This window comes from Sesamum indicum, linkage group LG15, assembly GCF_000512975.1.
Source record: "Sesamum indicum cultivar Zhongzhi No. 13 linkage group LG15, S_indicum_v1.0, whole genome shotgun sequence".
Taxonomy (NCBI): Eukaryota; Viridiplantae; Streptophyta; class Magnoliopsida; order Lamiales; family Pedaliaceae; genus Sesamum; species Sesamum indicum.
In genome coordinates, this window is record NC_026159.1 from 3,151,130 (window position 1) to 3,164,038 (window position 12,909).

Genomic DNA, 12,909 nt, shown 5'->3' on the forward strand with positions numbered 1-12,909 from the left:
CTTCCATTATTCAAAGTCATATGAATAACTAATAACATTAACTGGACCCAGTAAACGCACCCAAATCCTTCATGACTAACTGAGAAGGAGAAGTTAGGACTCGCTCAGAGAAGCAACATATTTTAAGCTCATAGTAAGCAACCATTCTTCTTTCAACCAACCAGATTCGCATCGTTTACCATACGCAGTTGGAAGGCTAGATATCTAGTTCCTTTTCCATTTCTCATCTTTTCTTTTCTTTCTTTTTTCTAATTGGCTTGCCTCCACTAAGGGAGACAGTGATAATGAACGCTCAACCCCATGAAGCAGAATTCTTTTTCTTAAAGAGAATAGTGAGTGGAATAAGAGAACAAGGAAATGTACTCTATCCACATTATTTTGTTGGTACGCAAGTCAAGCAGACAGCAGAACGAGGAAGCAGCTCTGTAGCATTGGAAAAGATTTCCTCAGGAAGCTAACATTCACGAAAGATATTGGCAGTGCATGATATGCAATAAACCTACTAACCTCCAGTGCTCCTTGATCCTTTCTATACACTCTTCTATACTTCCTGATACTCTCAAACTATGTTTTCGAAGATATGCTTTACATTCAACCAGCTTTAGCTCTTGGAGGACACTCCCCCCTGCAGCACACACAGAAACAGTCATTAAGCCCCAAATTTATAAACTTCTATCAATTAGAACTTCATACATAAAGATAGCATTTTATCAATTCCAGAAAAGAAAACAGACCTCGAATAAATTGAATAACTTTTTTGCATATGGCTTCTTCATCATCTTTATCAACATAGCCATAGTTGCATTCTTCATCTTCATCGACAGCCTCGTCGTCTTCTGAATCATTCCACTCACTCCCATCATCGTTGTCTTCATCATCATCATCATCATCATCATTACTGCAGCACCAAGTAGAAAATCAAAAAAATGATCATCACAATCACAAAGCCTAATGAGAAAAAGGAGAGATATAGTACATTCGTACATAAACCGCAAACAATTGGACTGTACTCTATTAGAAGAACGAGGAGTTCCGAAAATACCAAGAAGTGGAAGAACTGATCTCCTCAACAGCGTCGTCGTCACTCTCGCGCAGTGATGGTTCTGATTCCTCGGAAGAGGAAGTTTCGATGAAATTCCGTTTCTTGGACTTCTCGTGAGCCATTCAAAATTCCAACAGAAAATTTCCCAACCAAGAAGATTATCTTGAGACGTGAAAAAGAGTTAGCGTTCAAATCATTAAAATAGGGAAATTTGTTGGGCAATGGAAAGGGCATTTACTTTACTCAAATCATTAAAATGAGTCATGAAAGTTAGTTATCATCTAAACCAAGGGGGAAAAAGTGGCCATTGGGCTACTTCTAACTGTTCAAATAACATTGAATATTTATAATTATAATTTAAAAGGAATTCATTGTAATTTACCCTCTAAAATCCAATAATTTTGCACACTTAGTTGTTTCTGATAACTCAAAGTTTTGATATTATATACAGAATAAATATCATAAACAAAGTTCATTGTTGTTTTGGATAATTTCTATTACTATACGAAAAATATAAGTGATTTATGTAAAAAGGGTTAGGAAATATACTCATAATTACCTCTTCAATTAATTACTACTATGCTAACAACATTGACATCACATTAATCATTAGAGAAAAAAATTTAGAGTTATGCATTCCCAGATTTTCAAATTCCAGTCACCACAGGTCCACAGACTGCTGTAAAATTCGTAGACATAGAAGTAATCAACACATTAGCACGAAATTAGGTGGGAAAGGGAGATACAAGACTGTTGATGTCAGGGCTGTCTGTGTCTCCAATATATGTTAGAATATGAGAGTGTAAGAATATTCACTAAAACCAGCATCGAAATATTCTCAGCTGCAATCGGACACAAAATTTAACTACAAACTTTACACCAGTAAGTAAATTCTTGGATGCCCTTTCTGAAATCCCAGCAATGCCCACTGCGCCTCATCAATGTCACTTGAAACTTACCCTTCGTCTTGCAACTCGGGGGGGTATGGGGAGTGATCTGTATCTCCTCTTATCAGCCTCCCCTGTTATTGCAAAAGATCGTGGGGCATGAGGAAGTAACAGGAATCAAGGTTTGTCAACTTTTCCCCATAAGTGTCAATGTACTTTGGCAAGTGAACGGCTGGAAACACCATGTAATAGCTTGACAAATCCAAGGAAACTAAGTTTTCCATCAGTGTGTCTAATCCAATCATGGAGAACGGCATGAACAGGAACCGAAGGGCTAAGCCCGAGTTCCTGAAATGTGGGGGGAAAAAAAGATGTGGGGTTAAATTTATATGATCTCTAAACTGGTCGTATTTGAAAAAAAATCGTACAAAATTTGTTATTACCGAAGCTAACTCCTCAATCATGATAGTACGGTTCCCATCCTTCTCGAAGAGTTCATAGGCACAACGAGCATGTTGCTCCCATCTCTCGAGAGCCTCCAACTGATAGACACTTAATGCAGCAGCACAGAATTCTTCAAAATCCATCCTTCTGTATTGAAGTGCATTAAGCTGTCATGGCAGGAGAAGAAATTGGTTATTATATCTAGAATATAAAACGAAGCAAATCATAGCTAACAAGGAAGCCATAACACGGTGTTCAGAGGCATACTGAAGCAAGAAAATCATAAACGCGTGACTCATTCATGGCATCAGTTGCGTTCTTCTTCAAGGCCTGACCAAAAAAAGCAGAAGCTGAGACCAAGTTTTCATTCAAACTGAATAATAAATTATAACAATGTGCAAAGTACGAACCGCTTTGACATTGTCTAAACTTATGGTGCCATTTTTGTTTGGCTCCAATAGAGCAAATTGCTCCTTCAAATAGAAAAGTTCATCAGCAGTCAGTGTTTTTGATAAAGCCTGCAAAAATAAAGAAACAACGAAGTTCAGCAAATCTAAACTTGACCAGAAAGTATAATCGATGTGCTTGGAGGGCTAGTTTTACATTTTTCTTCAAATATTCATCACACAAAGCAGATTAAGATGGAAGGATAAAAAAAGATTATTGCTCTACGCACCCGTAAAGCAGCTTTCCGGAGGGGAGATGAACGCATATAAGCTCTCATGAGCTTAAATATTAGTATGTCCAAAGGAACCTTTACGTCGTTAGAAGTTTTTATCCATGGATGACCTGAAGCAGACAAATTGTAAGGCTTTCCAAATGAAGAATCAGTTTCTTTTTGTTGGTGAACAAAAATACACTTACAAAGGGCTTGAGCTGCAGTCATTCTTTTCCTTGGATCCTTATTTAGAAGACGTTTCACAAAATCTTTGGCCTCAGAAGACAGAGTTGGCCAGGGTTGTTCTTCATATGTTGGTTCAGCTTTTACAACAGCACGAAAGATGCCAGACTCAGTTCGAGCCCAAAATGGGCGGCTCCCACAAAGCAGGATATATGCTATTACACCAATACTCCAAACGTCAGCCTCGGTACTGTACGCTCGATGTAATACTTCAGGAGCCACATAATATGCACTGCCAACAATGTCATTAAGCCTTTCATCTGCAAAGAATTATGCAACACCATATTACTAGTTCTGCACTGCCTTAACAGAGGTAAATAAGAAACCATGAATGAGACAAATAAGGACTAACCTGGTTTCACGAAGTCTGATAAACCAAAATCTATGGCCTTCAGTAACGAGTTTTCTTCCTTTGAAGTAAACAAGAAATTCTGATCCAGTAACATGCTAGAGTTAAAGAAGCTATAAATTATAGTTGCAAATTCAACATAAGAATTAAGCCCCTCTCTCTCTCCCCCCCTGCGTGTGTTCTGGGTAACTCAACTCTTTTCACCATTTCTGGCATTCCCAATGATGAATACACAGTTACTTAGCAACTGATATTTGATATCATATCTTCTCCATCGGATAATAATATGTGATAAAAGTCCATCTAAGACAGCCCACACCAAATTAATAAGCCTTTTGAACCTGAAGATATGTACTCAAGAAACTCCTACCTCGGGTTTAAGATCCCGGTGGACCACCCCTTGGAGATGGCAGAATGCAACAACATTCAGTATTTGTATCATCACGGTCTTTGCGTCCTCTTCTGTGTACTTCCCACCCCTGTAGTTGAGAGAAAACTGAATTTGTTATTATGCTGGAATACAAGTTACATTAGCATTCAAGGTTCAATTCTTTTGTTACATAATGTCTGTACAATTCAAAGAAATACCTTGAAAGTATTCTATCTAAAAGCTCCCCTCCTTCACATAACCTGAAATATTAAGTCTATAGTGAGTTGCGTTTTCAAAGAGATTGTGTTTGAGATAATTACAAACAAAAAGAATAATTTAAGGTCATGCTAAATAACCAAAGGCATTGACTATAGGGAATTGCAAGCAGGGGAAGAAAATGAGCCAAGGTTAAAGATAATAATAATAATAATAATGAAAACACTACTTACTCCATCACGATGTAGACATTGTCATGATCTTCATAAGCATCATAAAATTGTATCAGATTGCTATGTCCCGTCAAAGCTCTCAATATTTTCACCTCCTTTCTCACATCTTCAATAGCAATAGCGGTGGTCATCTGGAAAGAGAAAGTATAAATACAATTAGAGAAGAGAATGGATATGAGATTGAAGGAATATCAGCAAAATTTTCACAATTTGGGCAACAGTACTCTTATTGATTGTCTTACATATGAGGATAACACAAAGAACTCCCAACTCATATCCATATTTCTAAAGTCAAATTACAATTATATTATTGAGATCATTTACCATGAGGGTTTCATATAAAATCAATGTACATATCAATGGGAGTCGACAAGACGCAGCTTGCAACACTAATTGAATAACAAGTTTAAAATACAACATGCAGTATATGCTCTCCATGCTAATATTTGGTATGTGTTTCAGTAAACTCTCTTTTTCTTTGGTATGTGTTTCACCAAACTCGTTCAGATTAGGCAGGCACACATGCTGGCTTGCAAACTCTGTGTTTCAGCTGCTTCTATATTATTAGTAAATTTAATCATGCCATCAACCATCTTTGTTGTCCACCAAACGTGATAAAATTGCGAAGGTAGAAGACTAACAGAGGTAGCCAGAGGTGTCAAGTCCCCTCTTGACCAGAAAATATAGAGTGAAAAATAGAAAATCAAAATATGAAGAGCTCTTTCTCCACATATAAGCAGTTTCCCGAATATAGTATCATTTCATCATTGCCTGCTACAACGTTTGTGTTATAAGCAGACAAAGACAGTCATGTGTAGACAAAGACAAAAGCTGATGTCTGAGCTCGCATCAAGCTCTGATCAGCAATCAAACTCCAATCGCCTTGATCGAAAATCAAATGTAAATCATATTTCATAACTAACCTATAAAAATTATTTCAGCAATTCCAATTGAATAAAACTCAAACCACCTTTAATTGAAATCCATTCTTGGAGATAATAAATTTCACAGAGTTAAATCAGACAAAGATAAAATTAACAAAGAAACAGAAGTAAACCTTTTTCATAGATCAGATCTCTCCCACCCCAACAACTTATCCGATCAGCCAACAGTAGCATCACAGCTCAACAAGACCAAACTACAAGAAGAAGGGAAAGAAAAAAGGCAAGTGAATTGTTTTCCAAACCTTTGATTTTGGAATGACCTTAACGGCAACTTCCTGCCCTTTGAGCTCACCTTTCTTGAACTTCGACCGACAAGTATACCCAAAATGTCCTCTCCCGACCTCCTCTCCAAGCTCATACTTGTCGTAAAACTTCTTCGGGAACCCAAAACTTTTGTCCAGACTCAACGCCTCGGATACCTCCTTCCCCTCTGGTATCGCCGCCTCATTCGGCTTCACAGAGCCATGCCGCCGCGCCAGCACCGCCTTGATGTGCTTCGCCGGCGATGGCGGCGGGAACGGCCGTTTGAAAAATCTCCTCGGCGTTACTGACCCCGGCGCCGGAGATCTCGCCGGAGACTTCTTGGAGAACAAATAATGCGCTGGGCTAGGGCTGTAGAAAGGAAAAAAGGGAGATTTCTTACCTCCTCCTGACTTTTCCTCGTTCCTATTTTTCTCATCAAGATTGCCAGAACTTTTCGCATTAACATCGTTGTTCCCCGCCGGAACGGCGTTCTCCTGATCCTGGGCCGAAACAGCAGCGTTCTTGCACTCATCTGATAAATTGGGTTCCGGAAAGGGTCTGGGTTTGGAAGTACAAATTCCCATCTTCACTCCCCCGTAAGAAAATAATATCAAGAATTAAACAAAAAAAAAAAGAAAAAGGAAAGAAAATCCTTTCTGAATGCTTCTTCTCCTCCTCCCAGAACTGAAAATCTCTCAAAATCTTGAATACATTTTTCTGGGAGGGGGTTTAGCTTTTGAATTCTCGTAGGGAGTGAGAAAGTGAGAGGGAGTAGCGGGAGAAGGGATCTGTGAAGAAAGTGATAAAGCACACGGACGATTGGTGCTTTTGTCAAGAACAGAACAGAGAAATTCTTGAAAATAAAAAAAAATTAAAAAAAAAAAAAGAAGAAGAAGAAACTGAATTTGGGTTAGTAAAGAAAAAGTTGGGAAAATAATTAAAGATGATGAATGTAGGGGAGGGTGGTCCAGGCTGTACAATCCATGTCCACGTGGCAAGGATTTGCTGGGCCCCATTTGCTTAATTACTTGGATTTCAAATGCTTTGGGGATGATTCATAACAGTTATTATTTGATATCCTTTCTCATCTCATCATTTCTTTGTCTTTAATTATAATTAGAGATAATTACACCATCTTCTTATTTTTAATTTTACATAACTCTATAAAAATCCAACATAGTTTGAAAAATTTTACTTAGTACTCATGATGTTTTGTTTCTAATATGCACTATTATACGTGAAAATTTATAAGGATAATTTGATAAAAGAAAATTTATTTAATAATAAATATAAGTTTTTATTCAATTTTTTAATTTAATATCAATAATTTTTTATTTATGAAAGCTCTATCATTAAATATAAATAAATATTAGCAGTATTAAATATAATTTTTTAAATTTAAAAAATTTATAAATAATTACATTAAATATTATAAAAGAACATTGTAATTATCCTTTATAAGTTTTGCGTATAAGAGGGTGGAAAGCGGGAGAGAAAAGCGTGTTAGAATTTTAAAAATAAGTAAAATTTTGTCTGATATACTGTGGGCAAAAACAAAAGGAAGGAATAATAGACAAAATCGCGTTTGTCTTTGTCTTGCCCCGCCGGGAATCACTGAATTCAAACTGCACGCACCACGCTTTATTTTATTTTTTGTTTTGCTATTGATTCAATATTTGAAAAAAGTATTTATATAAACAAAAGGTTTTCTTGTGGAAAATAGACTGATATATGATAATACCATAATTAGTGTGATTTAATTAATTTTTCATTAACATTGTAATTAAATTAACTTTTCATCAACAAAGACGGTGGATAACATTTGTATTGCGACATTCATTTTTATGTACTCTAGACGCAATTATAGACCCAACCTCAAGCTTATAATTGTAAGTAGCTTTTAAGACTTGTGCAGATTTCAAGCTCCTATTAATTATGGTACTTATTTATAATTAATTATGGTACTTGGTATAAATAGAATGCACGAATCTCTCCGTTGCTCATTAATAGAAGGCCTGATTCTCGACAATCAATTTTAATGATGTGCTATAATCAAATGACACATTAAGTTGTTACAAAGACGAGATTACTAAAATGCCGTCATGAAGCTGTTTGATTTAGCCTCGCATTTGGATACTAGCCGTTGTGACACGTCGTTCTTACGTGTATATAATAAATAATTTTTTATACTTTAAAATATATTATAAATAAGAAATAAATATATAAATCAGTACATTACATTAATAGAAAGAAAGAAAAAAAATTATCATTTTAATGTAAATTTTTAAAAATTGAATATACTGACGACTATAAAATAAAATTATTTATTTATTTTGTGCTATATCAATCTAAAAAAATGTTAATGACAATAACTTTATGCCGATGAGATTATATGAACTCTACCAATTAATGTAGGTAGGATGTAGGTGTAGACCATCAATTAGGTCCAGATGTCCATTAATTTAGACCTATTTTTATTACTGTAGTATTATTTAAATTTTATTTAAAAAATAAAAATAAAAAACATCATTTGCAGAGACAAGGAACCTTGTATTAAGGATGCATGAATGGTTCATGCACCCTTGGTGTTGACAAATCTTAGCTATTCAACCACACAATCTTAATCATGCACCCTCAAAAATAAAAAATGAAAAAAAATAAATACACAAGTCAACCACCAAAGTTCTAAGACAGTCTTCTAAGAGGTGATGTCAAATGAATAAAAATTATGGTAAAAATAAAATAAAATACATGCATAATTACAATCAGAATAAATTACAGCTATCTTTCTTGAGATTTACTTACTCGTTGTTCGAAAATTATACATGCATCCGTCAACATTACTTACACAAACCACCTCTTATTTTTTAAAAAAAAATTACAAATACACCCCTTAAAAATATTAGTATCATTACACAAATTATCCTTATTTTTTGGTTGTCAGGGGTAGTTTTATAATTATGAAAAAGATAAGGGTGCTTTGTGTAAATAAACCATAGTTGGATGTACGCTAAAAGTCATGAGAAATATTTATAATTTCTCAAATTACAATGAAGTATTTGTAATTAGGGCAAAATACATTCTGCCATCCGAATTATGCCCCTTTTTATACTTTGCCATTGAAACTCTGTTTTGTGTCTACTTATCATCTCAACTTTGTGAAATTTACACTCTGCCATATATGGTTGTATTTTTATTATTCTATAGAAAATACATATATAAAAAATATCATATCACATAATTCTTAAATATCACATGTGCACTGTCTGTGATGTTTTTTCAACTAAAAATTTGGTTAAGAAACAATTATAAATGGCAAAATGCAAAATTTCGTAAAGTTGAGATGGTCAGTTGACAAAAAAAAAAAAAAAATGCCAACGTATAAAAGTGCTTATATTTCAAATGACAAAATATAATTAACCCCTTTAATTATATCAAACTTCAATAGAAAGGATTGTAGTTAACCATTATAGTAAATAACAGCCTCTCGTATTACGATTTAAATTTCCATTTACAAATTACTATTACATCTTAATATTATATATATACATGATACATATATCAAATTCATGTCGTTTGTATTTTTATAATAATGTTTCATATTTATACCGACAAAAATACATTATGAGATATAATGTCAATTTACAACAAAAAACGAGAATAGCTCATATTATTATCTCAATTGAAGGTGACAATTTAGATGAGCCGCAAACAGAGAATGGGGACATGTTTGGAATAGCATCTTTTGTCTGTATTCTACGTTGAAACATAAAATCTAAGAGGACTGTGGATTAGGTATTTTTGGACATAGACATCATGAAGATTTAGGACCATACACTTAATTTTTTGTTGATGCTGATCATCAGAATTCAGACAGCCACACCTATATATATTATATTTTGAAAATGTTTACTCAAATTATATATCGAACTAAATCAATCACAAAGAAAGTGTGATACACTTGTCATGTGATTGATCATTTTTCCTGAACTATATATCGATCACACTATATGTGTATTGCATATGACATATAATTGATTTAGGTCCGACAAAACCCGACTTGAGTTAGAATTTTTCCACATTAATGATGTGGGTTGGCCAACTAACTTTTGTGTTACTATAATTAATTATTCCTTAATCAAAAATTAATATTCACTTAATTGTTACTAGCTATAAAGATGTTTACAATTAATGACAACTTGAAAGTGGCAAACCGCATGACTTCTTTGTTGACATCTTTTCCTTTTGCTCTTCATTTTTTTCTCCATTCCCATCCAATCAGTTTCGTATCACCAAACAACTCACTTTTAAATAAAATCATACTTTTAGTGGCATCATAATTCAATATTACTATGTTATGCTTAAAAGAATTCCCCATTATTTGCAACAAAGACTAGTTTGCCACACCAATTAGCCACAAAGTCTGAGGTACCACAAAATGTAGCTATTCCAAATTTTACGAGATAGTTTGAAGTTTCACGCTTTTTCATGATGTGGTAAGGCGTGCTTAAGATTTTGGAATAAATGATAGGAACAATTCTCCAAAGGTGATGATGCAATAATATTGTTACTTCTATGGAAAATTGCACGCGTAAAATTCTCTTATTCTAAGTGGTTAGTCATAATTAGGGTAAGAGAGTAGCACCAGAATTTTAACAAAAAAAAAAAAATCACTAATTGTGATGGGCGATGTTGGATATTGGGTCGGGTCACTGGACCCATTATTCAATATGCATTCATATTTAAAATAGAATTTGAGTATTCCAAATATATTGAGGATAAAAATTTATATGGGATAAACTTTATTTAGGATAGAATTTGTAGTATTCTAATTATGTATTGGGATATGAACTTTTCTTAGGGATATGGTTATGTACACCTATAAATAGAATACATGGTTGTAATAAAATTACAACACAAGAACACAAATTGATATAAAATGAGTTGATCACAATACTCTTTTCAATTCTCTCTCTTTCTTTCTACGTTCTTCCTTGGAGCATCACCATAAACTTTTTGGATTTGAGATATGTAAATGAGTTGGGTTACTCTAATAGTGATCCACCAAGGCGAGTAAGGTATATTCGTGGTGTGCACAAGATTTGAAGTAAGACCCAACGTGGGGTAAATTTTGAAAATGTTGGGGGGTGGCCTCGAATCAACGAAAAAGACGATATGTTCGTGATTCATAAAAAGCACGGGCTTGTAAACGAGACTGGTCCGTATATGTGGATCAACATGCTTTCGCTACTTGAGGTTAATTCGATCCACAATTATGTGTCTATATGATTAACATATGTGTGCACATAATTGTCTAGTTGTATGCAAGATTTATTTATGAAATAATATATGAATATCTATTGTTATTTTCCAACAGGTAGATTATAACCAAAGTTGAATACATAATTATAAAATCGTTATAAGTTTGGATTCATAAATTTGACTTCCATCAAATGTTTTCGACAACTAGTAACTAGTGTGAGTTGTATATAAACAATTACAATGATTTTCGTTTTATTCCATTGACATGTATCTTGTAGAGTATCTTCGACTCCACATAAATACATAAATATTTATGTCATTGTAAGTTAAAAAACAAACAAATGACGTAGATAGTTACGCATGATACTTCAGACTTGCATATTCTATATTAATATTTCTATAGTTAAGATTAAAATATTTCAAACAAATCAAATATTAAGAGGTAAATCCATAAACTTTTAAAATATTTCATAAGATGTTTGAGACTGTAATTTGGTACAATGTTCAATAGAAATTTTAAATTTGAGTGTCATGACAAAATAAGCTCATTTAAAAATAAATAAGAAATTTCGGACTTATTGTTTAAAATATTAACAAACTCCTTGATCATATTTATTTATATAATCAACTAAAATATTATAAATTTTATTTTATTCAAATACTTTAGAGCTTATCCTTAATACAATATAAATCTAATATCTTGTAAATTTACAAAAGATACTGAACTAGTCCATTAATCTGCATACCCAATAGATTCTTTGGGCGCTAATCTGTCTTTATATTGGAGTTGACCTGTGGCCGAATAGAGAGTGCAATGATGCAGACCGTTTGTGGTGTTTATTAGTATGGAATAGTGTTAGCTTCGGTTGCTTTGACATATGAATTATTTAGGTGACAAGACATAAATAAAATTATGAATTAATTATATTATATTTATTTAAATTGTTTGAGTTGAATAATTCAAATCCACCTAAATAGGTGAGTTAAATAATAATTTATATCGGGTTTGGGAATAAAAATCGGACTCCTATAATACGAAGCAAACAATTTATATATATTGGGCAGTTTATGCAAAATAATAATAAAAAAAAATGAAGGGACCCCAATTTGAGCAGCAGAGAGCAGAGAGAAAGTGAAAAATCATATGCAGAGACCGAAACAAAAGATGGAAAAAACAAAGAAAAAAGTTTGTCAACGTCCAACATAATTAAACAACATTAAATGGTGGTAACATGACTATGCTTGTCTCCATAAATTATACGCGCATGCTCCCTTTTGCTTGCGCACCTCCTCGCCCCAACCAAACCCAACCCACCCAAGTCATCAGCTACCCTCAGAATTTTTATGTTGAATCGTAGAATTTGTTCCAATATTATATAACTAAATTCATTTATCATGGATCCAATTTCACCTTGACCTTGCGGAAGTTTTTGCGCAGCACCCTCGGCCTGAAGTTGGCCTGGGGTGAATTATATTTTGATACAAGATAATTGATAGATAACATTTTATTACAATTCACATGAAATTGATTCGCACAACTGTGAATGTAAGAAAATTTTTTAAACCACGTGAATCTTGTATTATTTTCTTATTATCTATATAAATTTACAATCTATTGAAATAATTTTCTGAAACGTACCATCCACCAACATGCACAAAAAAGAGTAAGTTGGGAGTGGTTTACTTTTTCGGAAAAACTGATAAACTCTTGTTTTTTTTCTAAAAGAAAATATTAATACATCATAGTTTATAAACTCGTCTTCATTTTATAAGATATTTTAAAAGTTCAATAGTTCATCCAAGCACCGCCAAATTAAGTTCATGATGAGATTAGTTGTGGTTGCAGCAGTGGGTGGAGGTGAGATTTTCAAATTTCTTGAGGTGGGAGTGGAATTGTGAGGAGGACCACATGTACTGGTACAAAACCTGTGACCTAATAAACACAAACTAAAGTTCCAGGATGCCTGAATTTTAAGCATCCCATGATTAATTGTTCATACACACATTTTGAGATCGCA

At 33.8% G+C, this 12,909-nt stretch overlaps 2 protein-coding genes across 4 annotated transcripts in view; both read right to left on the bottom strand.

The window, feature by feature from the left end:
• LOC105177665 (zinc finger CCCH domain-containing protein 62) overlaps positions 1 to 1,296 on the bottom strand; it is a 3,710-nt gene extending 2,414 nt beyond the window's left edge. The window contains exons 1-3 of one of the 2 annotated variants that reach the window (XM_011100888.2): positions 1,043 to 1,296; positions 735 to 898; positions 508 to 625 (exon numbers count right to left, since the gene is read on the bottom strand). In XM_011100888.2, the coding sequence (XP_011099190.1) occupies positions 508 to 625; positions 735 to 898; positions 1,043 to 1,164 (404 nt within the window). In that variant the 5' untranslated portion in view covers positions 1,165 to 1,296. The remainder of the gene's footprint in view (positions 1 to 507; positions 626 to 734; positions 899 to 1,042) is intronic. The other variant, XM_011100889.2, reaches the window with a different exon arrangement.
• Positions 1,740 to 6,516, bottom strand: LOC105177667 (CDPK-related protein kinase). Of its 2 annotated transcripts, XM_011100891.2 has the most exons (12): positions 5,679 to 5,819; positions 5,500 to 5,580; positions 4,443 to 4,573; positions 4,212 to 4,253; positions 3,994 to 4,102; positions 3,627 to 3,705; positions 3,238 to 3,534; positions 3,050 to 3,162; positions 2,784 to 2,891; positions 2,641 to 2,703; positions 2,373 to 2,540; positions 1,740 to 2,277 (listed from the first exon to the last, which is right to left on the bottom strand). In XM_011100891.2, the coding sequence occupies exons 2-12, from the start codon at positions 5,506 to 5,508 to the stop codon at positions 2,137 to 2,139; spliced, it is 1,260 nt and encodes a 419-aa protein (XP_011099193.1). In that variant the 5' UTR covers positions 5,509 to 5,580; positions 5,679 to 5,819; the 3' UTR covers positions 1,740 to 2,136. The 2 variants fall into 2 exon arrangements, with proteins under 2 accessions (XP_011099193.1, XP_011099192.1); XM_011100890.2 differs by lacking the exon at positions 5,500 to 5,580 and having other exon boundaries at positions 5,629 to 6,516.